General features: G+C 36.8%; 1 protein-coding gene across 2 annotated transcripts in view; it reads left to right on the top strand.

The window, feature by feature from the left end:
* EPHA6 (EPH receptor A6) overlaps window positions 1-26935 on the top strand; it is a 1036017-nt gene that overhangs the window by 586825 nt on the left and 422257 nt on the right. Inside the window, exon 6 of one of the 2 annotated variants that reach the window (XM_070368058.1) lies at window positions 9982-11104. The exons of the other annotated variant lie outside the window; for it this stretch is intronic. Coding sequence (XP_070224159.1) covers window positions 9982-10355 — 374 coding nt within the window. The 3' untranslated portion in view covers window positions 10356-11104. Of the gene's footprint in view, window positions 1-9981; window positions 11105-26935 lie in introns of those variants that run through there. 2 annotated transcript variants of the gene reach the window in all.

Below are 26935 nucleotides of genomic sequence, written 5' to 3' on the forward strand. Positions count from 1 at the left end.
ATCATTCCAAGCATCTTTATACCACAATGCAGAAAGATTAGACCTCAATTACAGGAGAAAAACTATTAAAAATTCCAATATATGGAGGCTGAACAACACGCTACTGAATAACCAACAAATCACAGAAGAAATCAAAAAAGAAATCAAAATATGCATAGAAATGAATGAAAATGAAAACACAACAACCCAAAACCTATGGGACACTGTAAAAGCAGTGCTAAGGTAAAGGTTCATAGCAATACAGGCTTACCTCAAGAAACAAGAAAGAAGTCAAATCAATAACCTAACTCTACACCTAAAGCAACTAGAAAAGGAAGAAATGAAGAAACCCAGGGTTTGTAGAAGAAAAGAAATCTTAAAAATGAGGGCAGAAATAAATGCAAAAGAAACAAAAGAGACCATAGCAAAAATCAACAAAGCCAAAAGCTGGTTCTTTGAGAAGATAAATAAAACTGACAAACCATTAGCCAGACTCATCAAGAAACAAAGGGAGAAAAACCAAATCAATAAAGTTAGAAATGAAAATGGAGAGATCACAACAGACAACACAGAAATACAAAGGAACATAAGATACTACTATCAGCAACTATTGCTAATAAAATGGACAACTTGGAAGAAATGGACAAATTCTTAGAAAAGTACAACTTTCCAAAACTGAACCAGGAAGAAATAGAAAATCTTAACAGACCCATCACAAGCACGGAAATTGAAACTGTAATCAGAAATTTTCCAGCAACCCAAAGCCCAGGACCAGATGGCTTCACAGCTGAATTCTACCAAAAATTTAGAGAAGAGCTAAAACCTATCCTACTCAAACTCTTCCAGAAAATTGCAGAGGATGGTAAACTTCCAAACTCATTCTATGAGGCCACCATCACCCTAATACTAAAACCTGACAAAGATGCCACAAAAAGAGGAAACTGGAGAAGATTCTTGAGAGTCCCTTGGACAGCAAGATCAAATTAGTCAATCTATTTCTGCTTTATTGACTATGCCAAAGCCTTTGACTGTGTGGATCACAATAAACTGTGGAAAATTCTGAAAGAGATGGGAATACCAGACCACCTGACCTGCCTCTTGAGAAATTTGTATGCAGATCAGGAAGCAACAATTAGAACTGGACATGGAACAACAGATGGTTCCAAATAGGAAAAAGAGTACATCAAGGCTGTCTATTGTCACCCTGCTTATTTAACTTATATACAGAGTACATCATGAGAAACGCTGGGCTGGAAGAAGCACAAGCTGGAATCAAGATTGCCGGGAGAAATATCAATAACCTCAGATATGCAGATGACACCACCGTTATGGCAGAAAGTGATAAGGAACTAAAAAGCCTCCTGATGAAGTTGAAAGAGGAGAGTGAAAAAGTTGGCTTAAAACTCAACATTCAGAAAACGAAGATCATGGCATCTGGTCCCATCACTTCATGGGAAATATATGGGCAAACAGTGGAAACAGTGTCAGACTTTATTTTTGGGGGCTCCAAAATCACTGCAGATGGTGACTGCAGCCATGAAATTAAAAGACGCTTACTCCTTGGAAGGAAAGTTATGACCAACCTAGATAGCATATTCAAAAGCAGAGACATTACTTTGCCAACAAAGGTCTGTCTAGTCAAGGCTATGGTTTTTCCAGTAGTCATGTACGGATGTGAGAAATGGACTGTGAAGAAAGCTGAGCGCCGAAGAATTGATGCTTTTGAACTGTGGTGTTGGAGAAGACTCTTGAGAGTCCCTTGGACTGCAAGGAGATCCAACCAGTCCATTCTGAAGGAGATCAGCCCTGGGATTTCTTTGGAAGGAATGATGCTGAAGCTGAAACTCCAGTACTTTGGCCACCTCATGCGAAGAGTTGACTCATTGGAAAAGACTCTGATGCTGGGAGGGATTGGGGGCAGGAGGAGAAGGGGATGGATGACAGAGGATGAGATGGCTGGATGGCATCACTGACTCTATGGACGTGAGTCTGAGTGAACTCCGGGAGTTGGTGATGGACAGGGATGCCTGGCGTGCTGCGATTCATGTGGTCGCAAAGAGTTGGACACGACTGAGCGACTGAACTGAACTGAACTGAAAGGAAATCAAGCTTGAATATTCACTGGAAGGACTGATGCTAAAGCTGAAGCTCCAATACATTGGCCACCTGATGCAATGAGCAGACTCATTGGAATAAGACCCTGATGCTGGGAAAAATTGAGGACAGAAGGAGAAGGGGGAGACAGAGGATGAGATGGTTGGATGGCATCACCGACTCAATGGTTGTAAGTTTGAGCAAACTCTGGGAGATAGTGAAGGGAAAAGAAGCCGGGCATACTGCAATCCATGGTGTCTCAAAGAGTCAGATATGACTGAGTGACTGAACAACAACAAATTTGTATGTGAATAAGTCAAAGTTGTTTAGTATTTACTTAGAATTGCTAAAATATGATACTGAGTTTATTTAGATACATTTTAAAAAATCTTAAAGATATTCCTTTATTTTAAATAAAGAGATAAAGAAATAAAGAAAGAAATAAAGCCATTGAAAGCTCAGCAGTACATGAGGGTCAGGTTATATAATGTTCTATATTATTTCTTCTAAACACCACCCTGTCACATTTTAAATATGATGATAGAAAAAAATTACAGAGACATCTTAATGGATTATATTTTTCACTCCTCTATTTCTAGTAGTGAACACTAACTCCCTCCTATATTCCTATGGTTTTACTTTAAAGAATCCATGGCTTAATTAAAATAAAGGGTTGTTTGGGTGTTGCTTGATTTGGTTGTGGTGTTAATTTTTGGTTTTGTTTTTTCACCTGTAAGATATGTTCTAATCATCCTTAAATAAGGGGTTTTATTTTGTTTTGCTTTTCTTTTTTTTCTTTTTATTCTTCCCTTCAATTTTTATTTTATTTATTTTTAAACTTTACAATATTGTATTGGTTCTGCCATATATCGAATGTTTTGCTTTTCTACAGCTTTGTTTTGTAAAACAGAAAAGAATCTCACTCTTTGTGGTAAGTAACACTCATTCATTCAATAAGTATTGAGTGAATACTCAATTGCTACAATCTGGATTCAAAACCCACCATCAAAATGTCTCCCTCACAATAATTATGGAAAGATAGTGAAATCTCAGCTGGTTCTCTCTAAATCAGCCTGAGAAAATTCAGTATGGGATTATTTGGCTTACATTTAAAGGTCACTTTGATTTAAGGCCTTTATAACTATAGAACTGTCAGAGAAGGCAATGGCACCCCACTCCAGTACTCTTGCCTGGAAATCCCATGGACGGAAGAGCTTGGTAGGCTGCAGTCCATGGGGTCGCAAAGAGTCAGAAACGACTAAGCGACTTCACTTTCACTTTTCTCTTTCATGCATTGGAGAAGGAAATGGCAACTCACTCCAGTGTTCTTGCCTGGAGAATCCCAGGGACAGAGGAGCCTGGTGGGCTGCTGTCTATGGGGTCGCACAGAGTCGGACACGACTGAAGCGACTTAGCAGCAGCAGCAGCAACTATAGAACTGTAGCCCACCAGGCTCATCTGTCCATGGCATTCTCAAGTCTAGAATAAGGGAGTGGGTAGCCATTCCCTTCTCCAGGAGAATTTCCTGACCCAAGGGTCGAACCCATGTCTCCTGCTTTGCAGGCAGATTCTTTACCATCTGACTATAGAATCTCCACATTGTGATGTATTGGTCCCTTATATTTCCATCTAAATCTAGATATTTCTGTCTTCCTGATCTTTCAGTATTCTAGGCAGTTTCTCTCATATAATAAGAGCAATATATTAGCTATAGCACTTTTATTAATTGGTTAATTAATTCAACAAATATTTATTCAGCAGCTACTGTGTAACAGGCAACATTCATGGTGCTCTTGTCAATGCACTGAATACATCCAGCAGGCAACAGTCTAAAACTTTCCAGTGATGGGATATTTAAAGTGATAGAGCTCTGTTTTAAAATTAAGCATTAGACTGAATAATTTACCTAACTAGTGGAGAAGGTCCTGTGTTCTTATGTACATGTGTGGAAATACTGTTTCTGAATAATTGTACTGTTATTAAGTAATCTAAGGCTGAAATTAATAACACACCATCATCTCACTACCCTGTGAAAACAGAGTGGAGATAAGCAATAATTAGACATGATATTAAGCAATGTTAATAAAAAGTGTGTTTGGAAAAACTAAACAAAGTAATAGATTGTGATTATGCAATGTTGTGGGGCTTCTCTGGTGGCTCAGATGGTAAAGAATCTGCCTGCAATGCAAGAGACCCAGGTTCAATCCCTGAGTTGGGAAGATTCCATGAAGAAGGGAAATGGCTACCCACTCCAGTATTCTTGCCTGGAGAATTCCATGGACAGAGGAGCCTGACGAGCTACAGTCCATGGGGTCGTAAAGAATCAGACACAACTGCGTGACTAATACACATACATACACATGCAATTATGTAAGATATGAAAATTATCTTATTGTACGTCAGAAAACTTGGGTCATGGACTGTCTCTCACCATTGTTTAAAAACCATGTCCCTGAATTCCATGAGTTCTTTGAACTTCACTTCTTTGCTGTGAAATGAAAATAATAAGAGCTGACATTTACTAAGCACTTACCACATTCTAGGAACTATACTCAGTGCTTTAGAGGAATTGATTCATTGAGTCCTCACAACACCCCAGGAGGAGATATTATTGTTCTCTTTCTGCAGATGAAGAATAATGGTACGTAAATTGGAAACGACCAAAATAACACAATCGATGAGTGTGGACTGAGATTTGAACCTGGACAGTCTTACTCTAGAATCCATGGCTATTAACCTGTGAGTGCTTTTATAATGCCACATATGAAGTAATAAAAATGAAAGAGCTTTACAATCTATTGTGTTACAAACACTAATCTATAGTATCATTATTGTTAAAGTGTGAATGATTAATATGTTGCCTGTTCTCTGTGTTTGTGTGTGTGTGTGTGTGTAGTCATCTTTAAAGTGAATAGAGAGGAAGTTGACCTCCCAAATCAGCTAAAACTAGGTCACATGCTCAGATTTGACCTTCTAAACACTCTATGGGACAGCAATGAGGAACTGAGGTCCCAGTATCTACTTCCATGGCAATGTTAAGAAAGGACGGTCCCTTCTTGCGATGATTTTTTCTGGTCTGCAGTGTCCTTGGTAGCAGGTCACTGCTCATTTCCAGGCAGCTTTTTTCTGACTTTCCTTTGGTTTTCTGCTTAACTGCCTAATCCATCCCATTAGACGCAAGGACAGTAACAATGTGTCTCTTTTGTTTGTTTGTTCGGGGCTTTTGTTTGTTTCTACCTCTGCATCATCCTTGTAGTTCCCCTACACTCTTCTCACAACTTTGTAAGCAGTCCCTTTGATAAATTCTTCCAAATTTATCCCAATTTGAGTGTACCATCTGGTTCCTGTTGGGAACATAATTTGTAAGGTATACTTGCTATTAGGAGGCATTTTGGGGGGTTTTCAGATAACACCAAAAATACAACTAGGTTAATACAACTACTAACCAAAATATATGTGTTAAACAAGAATAGCAATAAAAATATTCCTGTGAAAAATCTATCTCCACTTTAGATATAGTCCTTTAAAATAATTAGTACATTTGAAGTGCACAAGGCCAAAACCAGACAGTATCTGTAGCATGCCCATGCATAACTAGAGCATGACTGATTTTTTTTTCTAGCATACTTCTTTATGTAACAGAGCATTACTTTCACACTTCTTAAATAATTCATATATACCTTTGCAAGTTCAATGTGCTGACTTCAAAGCTCAAAATCTACATGTTCTCTGTTTGATGACATTACCGTATGTTGGTAAACACTGAACTCATCTGGAATATTTTAAGCCTTTTTCTAATAATATCAGAAAGAATCAAATGCAAGAAACTACCTGTTTTTCTGAGACAAATGTCAGTTAATCACAACCTGAGATACATTTTAATAAATGAGAGCTTATATCATATCTGCTTCTACTAAAATATAGTGTTTAGACAGCTTTAAAACATTTATATATATATGTATACACACATACGTATATATATATCAAAATAAGTCAACAGTACTTCAACATGTGTAAATTTATTGAATTTGAAAATATAAATGCCTATGTAAAGAAGGGTAGCATTTTTACTTTCATGAACAATTATTGCAAAGCTAATATATTTTCTTTTTTACCTTATAAGCCTTATATATTAGTCAAAGATAATATTTATAGGATTTAGATGTGCAACCTTTTTATTTATTGAAGAATTCAGCCTATTTCAGTGGTGGTATGTTTTCAGAATGAATGAATTAAATAAAATATAAAAGAAATATTTTTAAAAGTTTTCCAAATTCTAACTTCATTTGCTTGTTAATGTCTTTAAAAATCTCTAGAGAAGCATATAAGCATTCATTCAGTCTTTAGACATAGATGTATTAGGTGCTTAGTATTTTCTAGGCACAACTCAGGCACTTGGAATAAAAATCACTATATTTGGGTGGGAAAACATATAAAACAAGTAAATAAGTGATAACTATTTACTCATGACTACTACTGTAAGGAAAGTAACCTAGTTGCTATGAAAGATGTCCCCAGTCACTAAGTCATGTCTGACTCTTTGCGATCCTATTGACTGTAGCCTGCCAGGCTCCTCTGTCCATGGGATTCTCCAGGCTAGAATACTGGAGTGGGTTGCCATTTCCTCCTCCAGGGGATCTTCCCAACCTAAAGATCAAACCCGCGTCTCCGGTGTCTCCCACATTGGTAGGCATGTTCTTTACCACTGAGCCACCAGGGACAAATTTCAGATACAGAAGTCAAAGAAAGTCTCTTTAAAGAATTGACATTTAAACTGCCATCAGAAGGATGAGAATAAGCCAGAATGTGAACAGTGTTCCAAAAACAAGAAAGAGCAGATGGCTCTGAGCTGAGAAAAGAGTTTTCCACATCTTGACAGAGGATGTTTGTAGCTGGACTATAGTGAATGAGGCAGCAAAGCTTAGTGATGTAATGATGAAATTTGGAGTTCCTAGGAGCCAGAGAATGCAAGTGAGAAGTTCGGATTATATTTTAAGTTATTTCTGGAAGGCACTGAAAGTTTTCAAACAGTAAGTGAAACTGACTTACCTTTTTGAAAGAGTGTCTGGCTGTCCTGTGGGGAAAGGATTGGATGAGGTCAAGCGTGAAAGGAAAGGAATCAGAATAGTGCAGCCAAGAACCAATGTCGTTTGGACTGGTGTGGTGCCAATGGAAATGGAGAGAAGTGAGTAGAATCAAGGTATATTTTTAAAGTAAAGCTGGCAGGACTTGCACATGATCATTTGGTGGGTATGGGGGATCTAGGAAAAAGGAAGCATCATAATTGACTTTCAAGTTTCTGTCTTTAGCAACTGGCTAAATGGTGGTTCTAGTCACTGATATGGGCAAGACTAGGGACCATCAGATAACGGCCAACCTGGCCTAGGTGTCTGGCATCAGCTTTGTGCCTTGAATCCAATATGGTTTTCATTTTGACTTCCATTCCTTGCTCCTTGAATCTCCTTGTTTGATGTGACCTATGAGTCCTACTGATTGACACAGTAATTCATTTCATGGCCAGCTTTAATTTCTGTTTTTGAAACATTTATATACTAAGAATCAATATATGTTCTTCCTGTATTTTGTTGGCTATAAATAATATCTAGGATTACAGTCTCCGTTATTTACTATATTTTGCGGTATGTTACTTTTTTCCCAGGCTGCTAATATACTTCAACAGGATACCAGGTGAAAAAAATTATTCAGTCTTCTATTCTCTCCACAAGGACAGTAGCTTTATGAAAGCAGGGACCATATATACCATTTCAGTGTCCACAGTGCCTAACAATAAGAGACAAATGACTGTTGGTTTGAAATTTACAGCAAAGCATTACAGTGATCCCTTCACCCTCCACCTCACCCTATTTTCCATCGTACGGTGTTTACATCTGCTATGGTAGCAAACTCAGCCAAATTGAGATTTGGAGCTTGTAATATGTTACTTGGATTCTTCCAAGGCATACTTTTCATCTCAAAACTCTCAGTGTTCCTAAAAATTAGCACAGGAAGAAATATTAATATTTTTTTCATCTATTCATTCATGTATTCATTCATCTAGCGTATAAAATGCTGACCATGTGCCAATCTTAGGACTATATACGTGAATAAGAGAAAATTCTTGACCCTGAATAGTTCATAATATAACATGGAAAATATATAGTCCCAATATATTTGTCTGCTACTTTTTTTTTCCTGCCACTCTTGTATAACTGCTGCTATATTATGACTGTATCCAGCAAGTTAGATGTACTTAGTAATTTGGGTACCATATAAGGCCAAAGTATATACAAAATGAACTTCAGGGTCCTTAGAAGACAGTGTTTGTTAAATACTAACTGATATCACTGTAATAGTTTAAATGCTATGGAATATAAAGGAAAAGAAGACATATATAGTGGTTATTATACATTAAGGGGTCTTTATTATTAGATTTAACATGACAGTTTGCATAACTTTATATATTATGACGAATGGACATTTTTTTGCTTTTACCTGTGCTAAGCATTGTGCTTTGTATATTCAAAACATTGTCTGCCTTACATCTTTGGAAAAATATTGTAAGGATGCAATTATAATCACCACTTCTCAGAGAGAATCTAAAGTTCAGAGAGTTTGAATAAGTTGTATAAGATCATGTAGCTAATGAGAGATGAGGCTTAAATGTAAGGCAAGCATGTCTGGAACTGGAATGTAAGGCAGTCATCCAATTTATTTCATCTGTTAGATGCTAGAGAATTATAATTCCTCTGTTTCTGGAAACATGAATAAGGGTGGGAGATGAAAAGCTTGATCCCATCCATAGCTGAATTTTACTATAGCTAACTGTTTACTCCATGCAAGAAGATTCATAGTTATCTGAGGGATTAATGGGTCCTAACACTTTTCACAGAGAAGGCAATGGCAAGCCACTCCAGTACTCTTGCCTAGAAAATCCCATGGATGGAGGGGCCTGGCTGGCTACAGTCCATGGGGTCGCTATGGACTGAGCGACTTCGCTTTCGCTTTTCACTTTCATGCATTGGAGAAGGAAATGGCAACCCACTCCAGTGTTCTTGCCTGGAGAATCCCAGAGATGGCAGAGCCTGATGGGCTGTTGTCTATGGGGTCGCACAGAGTCAGACACGACTGAAGCGACACAGCAGCAGCAGCAGCAACACCTTTTCATAATAAATATCAAACTTAGCATAGCATTTCAGCTAATTTGTTTTATGTGAAAGGTATGTTAAGTTCACACTTTATGTCAGTTTTAAATTTGACTTTTAAAAGTAAGCATATGGACAAAGATGTAGGGAAAAGGAAGCTTCCATTTATTGTTCAGGAACCAATAAATTGGTATAATCACTTTGGAGAGCAAAATAATAGGAAGATGCCTGTATACTTCATACAAATGCATTTCTGCTTTCATTCACAATTTAAAGAGATATTTACATATATTCAAGGAGATTTGGACAGAGATGTTCCGTGCAGCACTGGTTTAAACAGCAGCAATTTTTTAAAAGACCTACAATTTTATCAATAAAGGAAAAAGTAAATAACTTTTGGTATAGTCATGCAATGGAATATTAAACATTGGTTAAAAGTGAATGAACCAGAAGTACATACATTGGCATAGATAAATTTAGAAATCTAGAAAATGAAACATTGAATTAAATGCATAACACACATAAAATAATTCATTTAAATAACATTGAATATCACTCCAAACAGGATTATATAGCCTTATACTACATTTCATACTATACTGTATTATAAATAGTACAATATATACTATTGTTACATAGCACAAGGATTTATTATGCATATTAAGTTTATACATATGCTTACAGTACTTATACAGACTGGTTCCAAATTGGGAAAGGAGTACATCAAGCTGTACATTGTCACCCTGCTTATTTAACTTGTATGCAGAGTACATCAGGAGAAATGCTGAACTGGTTGAAGCACAAGCTGGAATCAAGATTGCCGGGATAAGTATCAATAACCTCAGGTATGCAGATGACACCACCCTTATGGCAGAAAGCAAAGAAGAACTAAAGAGCCTCTTGATGAAAGTGAAAGAAGAGAGTGAAAAAGTTGGCTTAAAACTCAACATTCAGAAAAGTAAGATCATGGCATCCAGTTCCATCACTTCATGGCAAATAAATGGGAAAACAATAGAAACAGTGAGAGACTTTATATTTTGGAGCTCCAAAATCACTGCAGATGGTGACTTTAGCCATGAAATTAAAAGACACTTGCTCCTTGGAAGAAAAGCTATGACCAGCCTACACACAGCATATTAAAAACCAGAGACATTACTTTGCCTACAAAGATCCATCTAGTCAAAGCTATGGTTTTCCAATAGTCATGTATGGATGTGAGAGGTGGACTGAGTACCAAGAATTGATGCTTTTGAACTGTGATGTTAGAGAATACTCTTGAGGGTCCCTTGGACTGCAAGGAGATCAAACCAGTCAATCTTAAAGGAAATCAGTCCAGAATATTCATTGGAAGGACTGATGCTCCAATACTTTGGCCACCTGATGCAAAGAACTGACTCCTTGGAAAGGACCCTGATGCTAGGAAAGATTGAAGGCAGGAGGAGTAGGGGATGACAGAGGATGAAATGGTTGGATGACATCGCTGATTTGATATGATTTTGAGCAAGCTCTGGGAATTAGTGATGGACAGGGAAGCCTGGCGTGCTGCAGTCCATGGGGTAAGCAAAGAGTCGGACATGAATGAGCAACTGAACTGAACTGAATAGTAATGCATATGAAGATTTTGGGGGTAAAACACAACAGAATCTGATTGAGGAGATCATAAAAGGAACTCCTGCTTGTCTGGAAAGTTGCTTTGTTTTGTTTTTAATTACACAAAAAAAGATGGAAACCAAATCCTTCAATTTTCCTGTTTTTTTTTTTTTAAACTAGGTGATAATATATGTTCATCATAGTATTGTACTTTTGTATTTTTTGTGAAACTTCATAATAATCAGTCAGCTTGCACTTGAAATTATATTCTTAAGAGCATTTCTGTTATTTACATTATAAAAGAGGTTTGTTTATATTTTAGTGATTTCTTTTATGAAATGTAACTTTGGAATGCAAAGTATGTTTCCAATCCTTCTTTGAAATGTACATTTTTGTATTTTAAAAGTCCATAGCAAAAATAAAAATACGCATTTTGGATTCAGTATAGTTTTTCATCCTTTGTGCAGCTTAAAAAACACACCATGTCTCTGATCTCACATCTCAGCCTTGTGTTGGCAGCTTAGTCATAAAATATCAATCACAACAACAGGACGTGGGAATAAGCTGGTGACATTCCTCTTTTCTGATGAGTCAGTAGTTGAAACATTGTAAGTTCCCAGCTACTGTGATCACATCCATCTCTTGTTAATAAGGAAAGTAAGTCATTTTAAATGAGAATATTATTTCATAAGTCATTAACTTTTGAAGTCAGAAAATTGATCCAAGAATGGCTTGTTATTTGAATTCATCAGCCACAAAGTAACTATTCAGCCTTTTAGGAAGTAGTACCTGTAAAAAGAAATAGTGTTTTTGAGTTATTATAATGTGATTTGAAAGATAGAAATGATCATTTTTAAAAGAAAATGCCATTTGATTCTGAACTTATCTTTTATTACTATCTTGCTTTATATCACTATCTATTGTACTCAATTTTAAAAGTCATTATAATTATCTCGTTTTATACCCTTGTGTAATGCAAACTTATTTTTTTCTCTACAGGAAATTATTTTGTCTGTTTTTTAAAATAAATCAGGTGTATTTTTTTTCTGTGTAAAATTATTGAAAAACAATTTATATGAAGCATTTGTTGGATATACAGTTCTTAAAAAAAATGTTTTTGGGAGGAAGGTGTTATTTCACTGTGAGATCCATTGCTTTTGTTTTACACTAGAGGTAAAACTTTTGAAAGCTTTCTAAGACACTAAAATATGTTCTCTAATTTTATTTTCCTTTCTTAGGGAAAATAACAGCTATTTGAACTTCTGTTTTTCTCAATACTTCCTGTATTCCAGGCTCATTATACACTTTAAAAGACTCCAGTAAATGTTGACAAGTTCCAAACCTCATGTACTTCCTCACTCCTATTTCCAAATTAATCCCTCCCTCCAGCTTCCCACATTCGTAAGTGCTATCGCAATTCTCCCAGTTGCCCAGACTCAAAACCTCTCTTACCCTTTTGCATCTTTCACCTTTCACATCCTCATTCTTTCCTACCAATCAGAAATCAGCTACCAAAGGAACCTCCTGTTTCTGTGCCTCTCCTTACCACTCTTTCCCAGGCCTCCATTGCCTCAAGCCTAGGTTATTGCAATAGTTCTAAAGATTCTCTCCGATGCTATCTCTCCTCATCTTGACAATCCAGGCACATCGTTACTTTTCTTTTCCTCCAATATACATGCAACCCACTCCAGTATTCTCTCTGGAAAAAACTCCATAGATGAGCTTGGCGGGCTACAGTCCATGGGGTTGCAGAGAGTCAGACAGGACTGAGCACACATGCGTAATATGCACTACTGAGTTTAGATATTTACTCTGTTCTTTAGTGCTATTTACAACTTCTTGTTTTATGACTTTGGAGACTTTTCATGGTTTTGGTCAATTCTTCTTATTGGACCTATTGCTTTACCATATTGTCTTGGTTTCTGCCATACATCAACATGAATCAGTCAAAGGTGTGCATATGTCCCCTCCCGTGTGAACCTACCTCCCTCCCTACCCTACTCCTCTAGATTGTCACAGAGCACTAAGGTGAGTTCCTTGCATCATACAACAAATTCTCAGTATCTATTTTACATATGGTAAAATGTATTTTTCAAGCTCCTCTCAATCCATCACAACCTCTCCTTCCCCAGCTGTTCTCCGTGTCTGTGCCTCTATTACTGCCCTACAAGTAGGTTTGTCAGTACTATTTTTCTAGTTTCCATATATATGAATTAATATATGATATTTTTATTTCCCTTTTTGAATATTTTACTCTGTGTAACAGGCTCTAACAAATGTTTACAGATTACCTATAATATGCTAAGACCATGCAGGCACTAGACACACAACAGTGACAAGGCTAATTTTTATTGTTCCTTTTTAGTCTATTTTTGTTCCTTCACAAAGTAAAGGGTATCTCTCTTTTCCCCAAAACCTTACGCTTTCTACATGCACTGGTCATCCTGTTACATAGCCTTTATTTTTCTCTTTGCACAAGCAAAGGGAGTGTATTTTTGAAAATAGTTGTCATAATCAATAAGCTAACCCCTCCCACTTCTATTGTTTCTAATTTGAGATTGGTCTCTGTAGCATCACTGAGAAAATGCTAGGAGGAATTTACTGAATTCCATGATTATTAGTGTATTAAACCTTGTAGTTAAATAGTAACTTCATCACATTTTATTCCCATAAAATCCTGAGTCAGGATGAGAAGAAGGGAGGGACTAAGGTAGCAAAAGCTACTGAGTAAAATTTATTGAATACACATTTTCTTCTGTTTTTTTATTTATTTAAGCACAAAGCAAACTAATCAGTTTTTTATAACCGTAACTATGAAGAATTAAGGGCATGACTTATGAAAAAAGGATGATCAGTGTATATCTGAGGCAATATTTCTCTGTTTAATTTCCTAAGAAAATATAAGTATCATGTTAATAAATATTGTTTTACTATAGATATAAAATTATATTTGTAAAAATTAGCAGTGCAATACTATTCAGCAGCTGAGATGAACAAACTACTAATATATACACCAACATGGATGAATCTCAATTTGTTTTGCCACAAAAAAGAAAACATACAAAAAAGATTGAATACTATATGATTCATTTACATAAAAATATAGAAAATGCAATCTAACCTATATTGAGAGAAAGTGGATCAGTAGTTGTCTGGGACAGTTGTGGGGGAGCAAGGGATTATAAATGGTGCAAAAGGAATCTTTTGCTGGTAGTAAAAATATCCAGTATCTTGATGGTTTATTAGTGTATACTATGTCAAAACTCATCAAATTGTACAATGTGAGTTTATACAGTTAATTCTATATAAAGCATACAATAATAATGGGAAAGATTAAATTTTAATGTTTCACTATTTTAATATTATAGGGAGATACTGAGTAAATACAATCCAAATTTTCCCCCAAAGGTACTAACTTTAGTAAAACATAGGCCTGGTGTCTATTTTATCCATCAAAGCCCTTATATTAATCCTAATTGTTTAAAAATCCTGGTCTGATGATTTTAACATCCCTCTGGTATCTAGTTCTGATGCTTACTCTGTCTCATCAGCGTGTTTTTTTGCCTTTTGGCTTGCCTCGTAATTTTTTCTTAATAGATGAACATTAAGTGTCAGATTAAAGGAACTGCTATAGGTAGGTCTTTGGTTATGTGGTGGTGAGGTGAGGGACAGGGGAAGTGTGCTGTTTTCCTGTGATTAGGTCTCAGTCTTTTAGTGAGGCTTTGCCTCTGGCCTGTGAACTTCACATGTATTCTCAGCATTTGTTGTTTTTTTTTGTTTTGTTTTTGTTTTTTTTCCTCCATTCACAGGTAGAACAGGATGACTTGAATGGGCTGGGGTTGATTATTTCTTTTCCCCAAACCAGTTAGACTGTGATAATACATGAGCAGATTAAGCTCTGGTTATCTAGTTGCCCTTTGGGGCAAGTCTTATTAAAAACAAAGTGTTGTGGGATATTTAAAATGGTTCCTTTTCTTCTACAACTGCCTGAAGAATGAGGGAGCTTTACTCCAGTTTTTACCGTAAGAAACTGGAGGTAAAATCCACAAAGTATGGGGGTTCTTCTGTCACTAGTAGCCCTGGAGTTTTCAACTGTCCGGAGTTGTCCACGTTGGGTCTCCAGCAATTTGTCAATTACAAGGCAGGTTTCCTGCCCCAGCACTGGTTTCCACAGCAGATTCTGTTCTGTTTCTGCTCCAATAAGCCAGGACTTGCTGTAGTTGCCTGTCTTTCTAATTCAAAAGCAGTGGTTTGCCTTCTGAATTCATCTCTTTTATGAATCCAAGAAGAGTTGTTGATTTTTCAATCTGTTCAGATTATTACTTATTTTTAGGATGGACTATTTCCCAGCTCCTTACATGTGGGACCAGACCCACTGTTTATCTTGATTCAGAATTAGGTCTGAACTGGAACACTGGTGAATCATTTCTGCCTGATGTGTATACCTTTTTTGAGAAAATGAGACTTTTTTCAACACTGTTACTTTCTACACTGACTGAGGAATTTACACTCATCAGAAAATCAGGAAGTAAGAAAAATAATGGCAAAGAATGATGAATTATGCTGGTGGTGGTTTGAAGGAGATAAAAGCATAAGTAACAATTTATTATGGATTTTATATTATCAGGGTATCAAAGACTCAGGTAATGGGGATAGAAGAATATTTAGTAGAATTATATATGATAAAATTATCTAGAATCTGAAAAATTAAGCATACCCTTCTGTTGTCCAGCTCTGAGTCTTAAGTAGATGACACTGGGACCCACATGGATAAAAGTGGGACAGAGACAATTCTCCTGTCGTATGTATTGCCAAAGCTCAGACTGAAGAGATTTCCTTCATTTGAAAGACAGATAACAACAAAACTGAAGCCATCATGTGACCAATTAAGAATATTTCAGAATCAAGCAAAAGAATGTTAATATAGATGATTAGGAGGAAGTTCAGACCTCTTAAAATCTTTTTGCTATAGAAATTAGAAGCATAAAAAAATGTTTATGATTTTCAAAAGTATGGCTTTGAACTCAGCCATAGGAGGGAAAACCATAAAGTGAAAAAAAATTTGGATATGTAATGAGAGGTAAATATACTAATTTAAGATATTAAAAAAATGTGATAAGGAATAATGAAAGTTCATATAATAGGAAATGGAGAAATAACAAACCAAATTAATAATGTTGCAGACACATTTTAAAAGTCAATTCAGCATTTTTAGGAATAGAAAACTTATTAAAGTGGTGAGATAGGAGTCCATGAAAAGATAGAGAGCAAGATAGCTGTATCTTAGGAATTATCCAGAAGAGGTCATTGAAGACAGACATAATCCAATAGTTGTCACAAAATGTAAAACCTGATCTATAGAATTAAAAGATCTTCTCATTTATATTCCCTGGATATAATCTGGAAACATGTTTTGGGTATATCTACCTTTTTACTTGAACACAAGGATTTTAAAACATATATCTTGAAGGTTTTGCGACAAAAATAATTGTTGACAACATTAATCAGATTATGGTCCAAATAAACCTTCCCTGGTATCTCAGCAGTAAACAATCTGCATACAATGCCTAAGTTGCAGATGTGGGTTCAAAACCTGGGTTGTGAAGATCCCCTGGAGGAGGGCACAGCAACCTACTTCAGTATTCTTGCCTGGAGAATACAAGGACGGAGGAGCCTGGAAGGGTACAGACCATAGGGTCACAAAGAGTCAGACCCTACTAAAGCAACTTAGCACAAGACTGCAGAGTCAGAATAAATCCAAGAAGGTACTCTCTACATCTGGACTTCTTTACCCTCTTGCAGTCACTGCCCACTTTAAGAAATACATATACACATGTAGTCATGTGCATGAAATTATGCTCACAGAAATTCACAGTCTGCTGGAAAAACACCCCAAGAAATTCTCAGCCTTCAAAGTTCATTAGATGTTGAGGGGGATACGCTGGACTGGAAGAAACACAAGCTGGAATCAAGATTGCCAGAAGAAATATCAATAACCTCAGATATGCAGATGACACCACCCTTATGGCAGAAAGTGAAGAGGAACTCAAAAGCCTCTTGATGAAAGTGAAAATGGAGAGTGAAAAGGTTGGCTTAAAGCTCAACATTCAGAAAACGAAGATCATGGCATCCGGTCCCACCACGTCATGGGAAATAGATGGGGAAACAGTGGAAACAGTGTCAGACTTTATTTTTCTGGGCTCCAAAATCACTACAGATGGTGACTGCAGCCATGAAATTAAAAGATGCTTACTCCTTGGAAGGAAAGTTATGACCAACCTAGATAGCATATTGAAAAGCAGAGACATTAATTTGCCAACAAAGGTTGTCTAGTCAAGGCTATGGTTTTTCCTGTGGTCATGTATGGATGTGAAAGTTGGACTGTGAAGAAGGCTGAGAGCCGAAGAATTGATGCTTTTGAACTGTGGTGTTGGATAAGACTCTTGAGAGTCCCTTGGACTGCAAGGAGATCCAAGCAGTCCATTCTGAAGGAGATCAGCCCTGGGATTTCTTTGGAGGGAATGATGCTAAAGCTGAAACTCCAGTACTTTGGCCACCTCATGCGAAGAGTTGACTCATTGGAAAAGACTCTGATGCTGGGAGGGATTGGGGCAGGAGGAGAAGGGGGACGACAGATGATGAGATGGCTGGATGGCATCACTGACTCAATGGACATGAGTCTGAGTGAACTCTGGGAGTTGGTGATGGACAGGGAGGCCTGGCATGCTGCGATTCATGGGGTCGCAAAGAGTCGGACACGACTGAGCGACTGATCTGATCTGATGATGACTGGACTTTAGCTGTGACATAAGCTGCCAAAATTTTGGAGAACTGACTTCAAAGAAATGGGAACAGACAAACCCTGAATTAAATATTGGGCTGGCCTAAATGTTCATTTGGGCTTTTCCATAACATTTTGACATTTTACTGAAAAACATTTTGGCCAACCTAATAGAATGCTCAAACTACTGCACAATTGCACTCATCTCACACACTAGTAAAGCAATACTCAAAATTCTCCAAGCCAGGCTTCAACAGTACGTGAACCATGAACTTCCAGATGTTCAAGCTGGTTTTAGAAAAGGCAAAGGAACCAGAGATCAAATTGCCAACATCTGTTGGATCATCAAAAAAGCAAGAGAGTTCCACAAAAATATCTATTTCTGCTTTATTGACTATGCCAAAGCCTTTGACTGTGTTTCCACAACAAACTGTGGAAAATTCTGAAAGAGATGGAAATACCAGACCACCTGACCTGCCTCTTGAGAAATCTGTATGCAGGTCAAGAAGCAATAGTTAGAACTGGACATGGAACAACAGACTGGTTCCAAATCAGGAAAGGAGTACATCAAGGCTGTATATTGTCACCCTGCTTACTTAACTTCTATGCAGAGTACATCATGAGAAATGCTGGGCTAGATGAAGCACAAGCTGGAATCAGATTGTCAGGAGAAATATCAATAACCTCAGATACGCAGAAAGCAAAGAGCTAAAGAGCCTCTTCATGAAAGCAAAAGAGGAGAATGAAAAAGTTGGCTTAAGCTCAACATTCAGAAAACAAAGATCATGGCATCCTGTTCCATCACTCATGGCAAATAGATGGGGAAACAATGGAAACAGTGACAGTTTTTATTCTGGGGGCTCCAAAGTCACTGCCGACGGTGACTTTAGCCATTAAATTAAAAGATGCTTACTCCTTGGAAGGAAAGTTATGAGCAACCTAGACAGCATATTAAAAAGCAGAGACATTACTTAGCCAACAAAGGTCCATCTAGTCATGGTTTTTCCAGTAGTCATGTGTGGATGTGAGAATTGGACTATAAAGAAAGCTGAGCACCGAAGAATTGATGCATTTGAACTGTGGTGTTGGAGAAGACTCTGGTGAGTCCCTTGGACTACAAGGAGATCTAACCAGTCCATCCTAAAGGAAATTAGTCCTGAATATTCATTGAAAGGACTGATGTTTAAGCTGAAACTCTGACACTTTGGCCACCTGATACAAAGAACTGACTCATTTGAAAAGACCCTGATGCTGGGAAAGATCAAAGGTGGGAGGAGAAGGGGATGCCAGAGGATAAAATGGTTGGATGGCATCACCAAATCAATGGACATGAGTTTGAGGTACTCCGGGAGTTGGTGATGGACAGGGAGGCCTGGTTGTCTGCAGTCCATGGGGTCACAAAGAGTCGAACACAACTGAGAGACTTAACTGTACTGAACTGAAATAATATATACTTAAAGCAACTAAGGTGAAGCTGATCAGAGCACTGCATGACTAATTTCAAGATGACTATCAGAGCCTACTGTGTTGTTTCTACATGTAGCCCCCCTATCTCTATGAAAGTCCTTGCCCACTGATTGTCAGTGGGGGCAGTCAGCCTTAGACAGGAGTCTACCTTCCCGACCCACCCCCAGTTGCTGACCTCTGAAATAAATGAAGCTTTCCTCTCCACCTCCCTGGCCTCTGTGTTGGCTTTAGAGCAGCCACCAGCCAGAAACCCACTTTCGGTAACAGCTTTTGGGCGCCCAACATGAGGCTGTGCTCTCATGACATCTGGCTCCCCTGGGTTTTCCAGAGCCAACGGCTGGAGCAACATGCCAAGATGGTTGAAATAAGCCAGCTGCTCATGGCTAGCTGGCCCCAAGAGGGGGATTTTGAGGGACACTCATATCAGCTGCAGAAACCATTTGTTTTGGGGATCCTCCCAGTTTCTCCCCCGCTCGGCACTGGCTGCTGACTTACGCTTTTCTTTGGTGAAAAAGAGACATGCATCTGGATGAACTGACGAGCTCCAAGACCCAGTAAGTCCACCAGTGTGAACCTGGGCAAATCTCTTTTGAGCACAAAGCACTATTTGGGCCTTTTGCTGATTGGTTCTGTTGACTGTCTGCCATTGAGTACTGTTTGTGAATGAAAAGTGCTATTTGGGCATTTTTGCCAGTTGGAGAAGGCAGTGGCACCACACTCCAGTATTCTTGCCTGGAGAATCCCATGGATGGAGGAGCCTGGTAGGCTGCAGTCCATGGGGTCGCTGAGGGTTGGACGCAACTGAGCAACTGAGCGACTTCACTTTTCACTTTCATGTGTTGGAGACAGAAATGGCACCCCACTCCAGTGTTCTTGCCTGGAGAATCCCAGGGATGGGGGAGCCTGGTGGGCTGCCGTCTATGGGGTCGCACAGAGTCGGACACGACTGAAGTGACTTAGCAGCAGCAGCAGCCAGTTGGTTCTGTTATGCACCTGGATGTTGAGGACCCTTTGTGGAAATGTTTGTTCCAGACTCCGTTACTGGTTATTCCCTCAGCAGGTTTGCGACAGTTCTGTCTTCCGTTGCGTGAATGCATATTCCATTTATGCAATTGGTATCTTTGTTGTCTTTTGTAAAATGGGCAATTCAAGTTCAATTCATTAGGAAAAAAAACTCTATAAGATTACAATTAAAGCAAAATAAAGATGAGTTTTTAAACAATGTATGGTAATTCTATTCTTCAGACTCCAGAGGGTTAAGACGAAACTCTTAAAACTTCAAAATTGGTTCTTTATGCATATGCAGTTAAAGAAAACTAGTGTGATAAAATGTTGTTTTCAGAATTCTAACTCTGAGAGAACAAAAATATGCCTAGGAGAAAGTTTGAAGTGAGCTCTTATCATGTCCTTAAAATACAAATACAGCCCACTTGACCTGAGACTTCAGTTTTGGGTTAATTAGAAGAACTTCAAAAGATGTTTGGGTTCATTAAACATGCATCTTCTATCACATTAAAGAGAAATTATACTATGAAAAAAGTATGTTTTTAGAGGTTATAGAACACATTCTTAAGTTTGCCAATCAGAAAATGTTGGTGTAGCAGTTCAATTACTTCTTTCTTGGTTTTGTTAGGGTCATTTAAGTTAAAATTTGTAATATGTGATTAAAGCTACTAAAATGATAAGGAAACCATTTTAGTGTGTAAAGCAGGTAGGATATGTATTACTGGTGAAAGAAGGTATAAATACAGAAATATTTTTGTTGAGGAAAAAAAGCAAAATAATTTTGTCCTAGATCTGCTTGCTTATGTATGGGGAAAAATAAGGGATAAATTAATATGGACCCAGGTTGTGATAAAAGATTTATGAAAAATGACTTTGGAAAAAAAATGTGTGTTGTCAGGATTAAGATTAGACTTAAGTAAATGAACTTTGTTGTTAATAGCAAGCTGATACAAGATTGGAATTTGGTTCTCTTTCTTCCTGTTAAGAAAACAAAATTTTCCTGGAATATTGAGCTGCTTTTGATAACAGATTGTAAGTTTCTTCCTCTAACTTTCAGTGTTCCAGAGGGCCTCTAGGCATCTTAGAAAAAATATTTAAGTAACTAGAATTATTTGGTATGTTAAATTATATGAAAAAATTGATAACTTTTGGATCATACTGATCAACTGGGTAAGAAATTTTTAAATTCTAACAGAGCTGTTGTTTTACTTCAAACAATATTTTTGACCCCAGTGTTCTGATGGAAAAGAAATCATCTAATGAAATTATCACAGTCTGATGTATATCACTGCTGGCTCTAAGTTTACTGTTGAAAGTACATGTGCAATGCTTATGTGGCAATTGGGTACAAGTGATAAAATATATAGCTTCCCTGTCAGCATACCTCTGTACTTGTTTGTTTTGTCTGATCAGTTTTCCCCCAAATGTAGATAACTAGACCAATATATATACAAAAAGTTGGCCTAGCACCGATGGATGTGAATGGATGCAGAGCAGGCAACTAAGCCATTCTGGCAATGCTGGAAAAATATATTGATTATCAGTGCTGTCAATGAAAACATTTATGATTAAAAGGGGAAAGTGATGGAAGAAATGTTCACTTATTGGGGTGTGGGGAAGTCATTCTGGCTTAAACCTGATTTAATTTGAACTTTGAAAGTGGAAGTATTAGTCACTCAGTCATGTCCAACTCTCTGTAATGCCATGGATGGTAGCCTACCAGGTTCTTCTGTCCATGGAATTTTCCAGGCAAGAATACTGGAGTGGGTTGCCATTCCCTTCTCCAGGGGATCTTCCTGACCCAAGCATTGAACCCAGGTCTCCTGAACTGCCGACAGATTCTTTACCACTGAGCGACCAGGGAAGCCCAGTTTGAAATTTAGACTAACCAAAATAGCTTGTTTGTGGCCTGTTAAACATACATTGCACACTGCTTTAACCATTAAGAAAAAAAATTACATTTAGAGAATATATATTTTGATTATTATCCTCATTGTAATATGTCCACTAATTTTCAAATGTTTGTTCAGGTACTATAGCAAAATAACCAGAGAGGTAATATAAAATATATTGTTCTAATATAAAATCTTGATGCTAAGCTTGGAACTTGAATTTATTTCCAACTCCATGTCCATTCCAAAACCTATGCAGGACTATACTCCTCTGTAGCAAGAAGTCACCAGAGAGGCCATCACCCCATTCCTTCAAAGAGTTGAGAAAAATTGGAACAGAAATATAGCTATAACCAAGTTCCTCTGCCAAGTTTATGATTAAATTTTCTTTCTAAAACTTGATCCCCTTCCTTGTTCTGTACCTGTCTCTCTTCAAGATTGAGGAGTAGCAAAGAAAAGTGAAAATTGAAATGGAGCAGGGCCCTGTGGTCCTCCCTTCTCTTATTTCCTCAGTGTGCCTTTTGGCTGTAGGAAAACTTTAATAAAACAATAATTTAATTAAAGGAGTGAGAAAATGCAGAAACAAAGGAAAATGCTCAAATGAGACCAAATAATAATATTTAATAGTTTAGTCATTAAACAAAAGTCAGGGACCTTAAGTTCCTCCTCAGGGGCTATAGATAATATTCTGAATGGTATCCACTGAGCTGCCTTATAGATACTTTGGGGTTTCCCTGATGGCTCCACAGGTAAAGAATCCATAGGACATGACTGAGTGACTAAACTTCACAGCAGAATTTAAATTAAAGAAACTTTAGTAGGGTGTGATCTGTGGTTTGTTTTTTGTTGTTTTGTTGATCTTTTCACCATTTGGGCCCGAAAAGACTACTTAGCATGTGGCCTAAACTTCAGAAGCATTTATGAAGATAGTCTGTTTTCATTCAGATAAAGAGAAGTAACTCACTCATTGTTTTATTTATTGTGGGTTTTGTTTTTTTTTTCTGTAGACTCTTGGCTGTATATTAGGACAAAAATAATATGTATTTACAAATAAATCAGAATTTGATTTTACATAATGTAAATGTCTAGAATGCTATTTAGAAATATTTATATTAGATGAATTAGTATATGGATGATGAGCATGTTTTAAATGGAAGTCTGATAAGCATATCAGCAAAAGATTTAAATTACAGTAACCGATTGTGACATCCTTAGTAAATGCCAAGACACATAGCTTTTACAGCAAGTTCATGGAAATACTCCGATTAAATATTCATGAATTCTCTACTAAAAGAAAAGTCTCTTATGGTCTTGTTTGACAGAGAATGCCCTTTGCTTCAATGAGTTCTCATCTTTGCTGTAACTTAGTGCTCAGATACCCTGCTTAGATGAATAAAACATAGCATTTTGTTCTTTGTATTTAGTATATGTGATAATTAACAGAAAGGAAGACTTTGAAGCTTTAAAATGAAGTAAATGGGTTGAAAAAAGGCATTAAGAAATCTTTGAATATCAATTTCTCAGCAGGAAATTTGTCAAAGCAATTAGGATCCACCCTGACTTGGGCAAACACAGTAGTGTTCAATTGATGTGCTCGTTCACGTAACTCAAGCATTTTAACTTTAGTGATCTGTGCTAGTCAAACAATCTGTCACCTGATGGTTCATATACATAGGAGTCAATGGCTCCGTTATGTAAAAAAGAACTTTATGATAATAATGTCAGATATACTATAGTTTTTAATATGAAAACAAAACAAATAAGAAAGCATAAATTGGATAACTTTCAACCAGATATACTATAGATTCAATATACATTCAATTTTGGTATTTGTGCTTCTCTTTTTAGTTTTTATAGTCCTTGAGAAGGAAGGTGCTTTTATTTTCTACTGAGATATACTCAGAAAACAGTAGCAGTTAAGGTGGGCAGGAAGTCATGTCCTGGAGATCTGAAAATTTTGCTAAAACAACCATCCATTCCACCACACCCTCTGAGCAAATAAGGTATCACCTGATCCAAAAGAAAGTACTACATTAATTTTTGTGGCCATAGAACACCAACGATGTATTTAATCAGTAATTTACTTAATGGCCTGACCCAGAGGCAGGAGTTTATTCTATGGTGTTGAAAGATTATTTAGGACTTCATTGGGTAGATATATAGGGAATAAGGTATGGACTCATTAATATTTTTCTAATGATATCTTTATGGAAAGACATGTGACACTTGACTCTAATGGAAACACTGATATCACATGTCCCCAAAGAAGGAGTATTTGTGCCTTTTATGTGAGAATTATATCAGTTTCCTGCCAAAGCTCTCTGACATATACTAGACACATCCAGAAACATTACAAAAAGGCATTACTCTTATTTGGTTAACATAAACTTGCAGAATTAAAACAAAAGGCCAAGTTCATATTATTGAAATTGTTCATTGAAAATGCATGCCCTGAAAATTAGATTCTAGCATTTTGGCTAGAATGCAGTACCAGTGGGTGACATGAGATTTTTAAATGTTCCCTGGCATGCAATTAACAGGACCTAGAAAATATATATAAAGTATATATGTTTGAACAAATGTTTCAATTTCCTGGATTTACTTCTATATCGGCAGTCCCCAAAGTATTTCTACAGAGGATTACTCCTGTGACATACTTTTAAAAAAGTGTTTCCTTGGTCAGTTGAGTTGAGGAAATGTGCATGCTATATGATATTCTTTGCTACTTACAAAGCAGAATAATAACACATTCAAAGCTTTGATTTTTTTTAAATTTTATTTTATTTTTTAACTTTACAATATTGTATTGGTTTTAATACCTTTAATAAGAAAAGTTATTTGGCTTTTTCTCCCATCTAGTGTTCCCAAAATAGTACTTAACTACACAAATCTTTTCCTGTGCAATATTTATTGAAATCCTAAACATGTAATTTTCTGGAAAATTACTCCCAATGTAGCATTTACCAAAGATACTCAAATTTAATATCCTTTGGGAACTACTTGCCACAAGTCTTTCATATATGAAGAAACATTTTATTTTCTGCATGACTTTTTAGCATGTGGCATATGAAAGGTTTTCCTGGATTTGTGATGTTGACTATTGCAAAATCGTATAAGATTTATTAATGAAATGGCTCTTTTATGATAATAACAGTGTTTGTTCAATGTTCTCTTGTTCATGATAGTAGCAATAGCCAGGAATCTTGCGCGTTTGCAATGTATCAGGAGTTATTTTAAATGCTTTAAATGAAACTATATACTTAATCCTCACAATAACCTTCAGTAGTGGATATTATTATTTCTTCTTTTTAGAAGACAAAAAAAGAAAACAAGAGAAGTTAAATAAATTGCTCACATTCACATGACCAGTAACAGAGCTGGGATTCAAAACCAAGGAGCCTGACTCCAAAGTCCACATGCATAATCCCAGCACTACATTGACACCTATCAGGAGAGCCCCTGCTGGGACTCTCCTGATCCTCCCTCCATCCTCACTCATTTGTGGCTTTAGATTCCTAGTGGCTGCCAGGGTATCTCAGTGAAAAGGAAACCCAGTCTTGTTCCAGAAACTTAAGACATTTGACAGTCTTTCTGAGTTTTTTATGCCAGAAATATGTCAGTAGTCAATACAAACTCTTGAGCTAGGGTCAACATAATAAAGTTTCCAAAGGTTAGACTAATATTATTTCCAAAAGTAGTTTTCTAGACATTCTGATATTTTATGAACATAGTGCCAGTAAAAGTTTTCCATTTTACATAATATGAAATAAGGAAAATATAATGTCATCACCTCTTTTTTGATATTTACAGTAACTTTAATCTAGCATTTCCCAAAGATATAATTAGAATTTGCAGATATTATATCTCCTTCATGGAACACCTATCAGCATCTTAAAGACCAGAAGTACAACCTCCTTAGTTTGGTAAATAGTGATTTATGACCAGTGAGGTGCTGGTATTTTTTTTTTAATTTTATTTTATTTTTAAACTTTACATAATTGTATTAGTTTTGCCAAATATCAAAATGAATCTGCCACAGGTATACATGTGTCTCCAGGGCAAAAATGAAAGGAAGTTTGATTTGCAGAAGTGAAAAGATAGGCACAATAGGTTCTGAAAAAGCTGACAAAGTCTGACTTTAGTATACCATTTGTTTCTTAATCTTGTCAAAATCGAGCATTACCTCTTACATTATCATAAAAATTGGCATCTCTTTACTTGGAGGCCATTATTTAAAAGGTCAAGAGGGATTTTTTAAGGGTTATATTCAAGTGTCTTTTCTGATTACTTTATGTGGACAGTTTACATAAGTGCTTGAAAAGTCACATTTGGACTAAGTCACTATCAATATGGTTGTAATACTGTAGACTTTCTTCCAGAATTCCAACACTAGATGCGTATCAAGATAGCCTTTATCCTAATAATTCTATCTCTAGATACTTAAATGTACTCCCATCACAAAAAGGCATATGCAAGAGTCTATAAAAAGGACAGTAAGTACACCCTAAGTGGGAACAAAATCCCCAAAGGGAACACCATAAGGAAAGAAAAGAGGAAAGCCATTTAGACCAGGTTTATTTCAAAGATTCACTACCTATAGATTTTTACTCCCTAGATTTCTGTGCCCTAATGAAGTTCCCTCTAATTCTTTAAAAATACCACCTTATCGCAAAATGGCACATTGATATGTATAAGACGTTCAAAAATACTCTCATGAAAACATCTAAGACAACAATACCACCCATAATTATACTACTATTATTAGCATTGTACCCATCCTCATTGCATTGAAGCTGTCAGGGAAGAAAAAGAAAATTGCCTACCTTCTTTTTATATTGTTCTTAGACTTGTGAATTAAATTGACAAAAGAGAGATTATCAAGAGAAAAGATGGATTTTTATTCCTGTATATACATAGTTCATAGAAAAATATGACTCAAGGAGACATTTAGAACTGGGGACTTATATCTTGACAGGGGAAGGGGA

The sequence above is a fragment of the Bos mutus genome, chromosome 1 (genome assembly GCF_027580195.1).
Source record: "Bos mutus isolate GX-2022 chromosome 1, NWIPB_WYAK_1.1, whole genome shotgun sequence".
Classification (NCBI taxonomy): Eukaryota; Metazoa; Chordata; class Mammalia; order Artiodactyla; family Bovidae; genus Bos; species Bos mutus.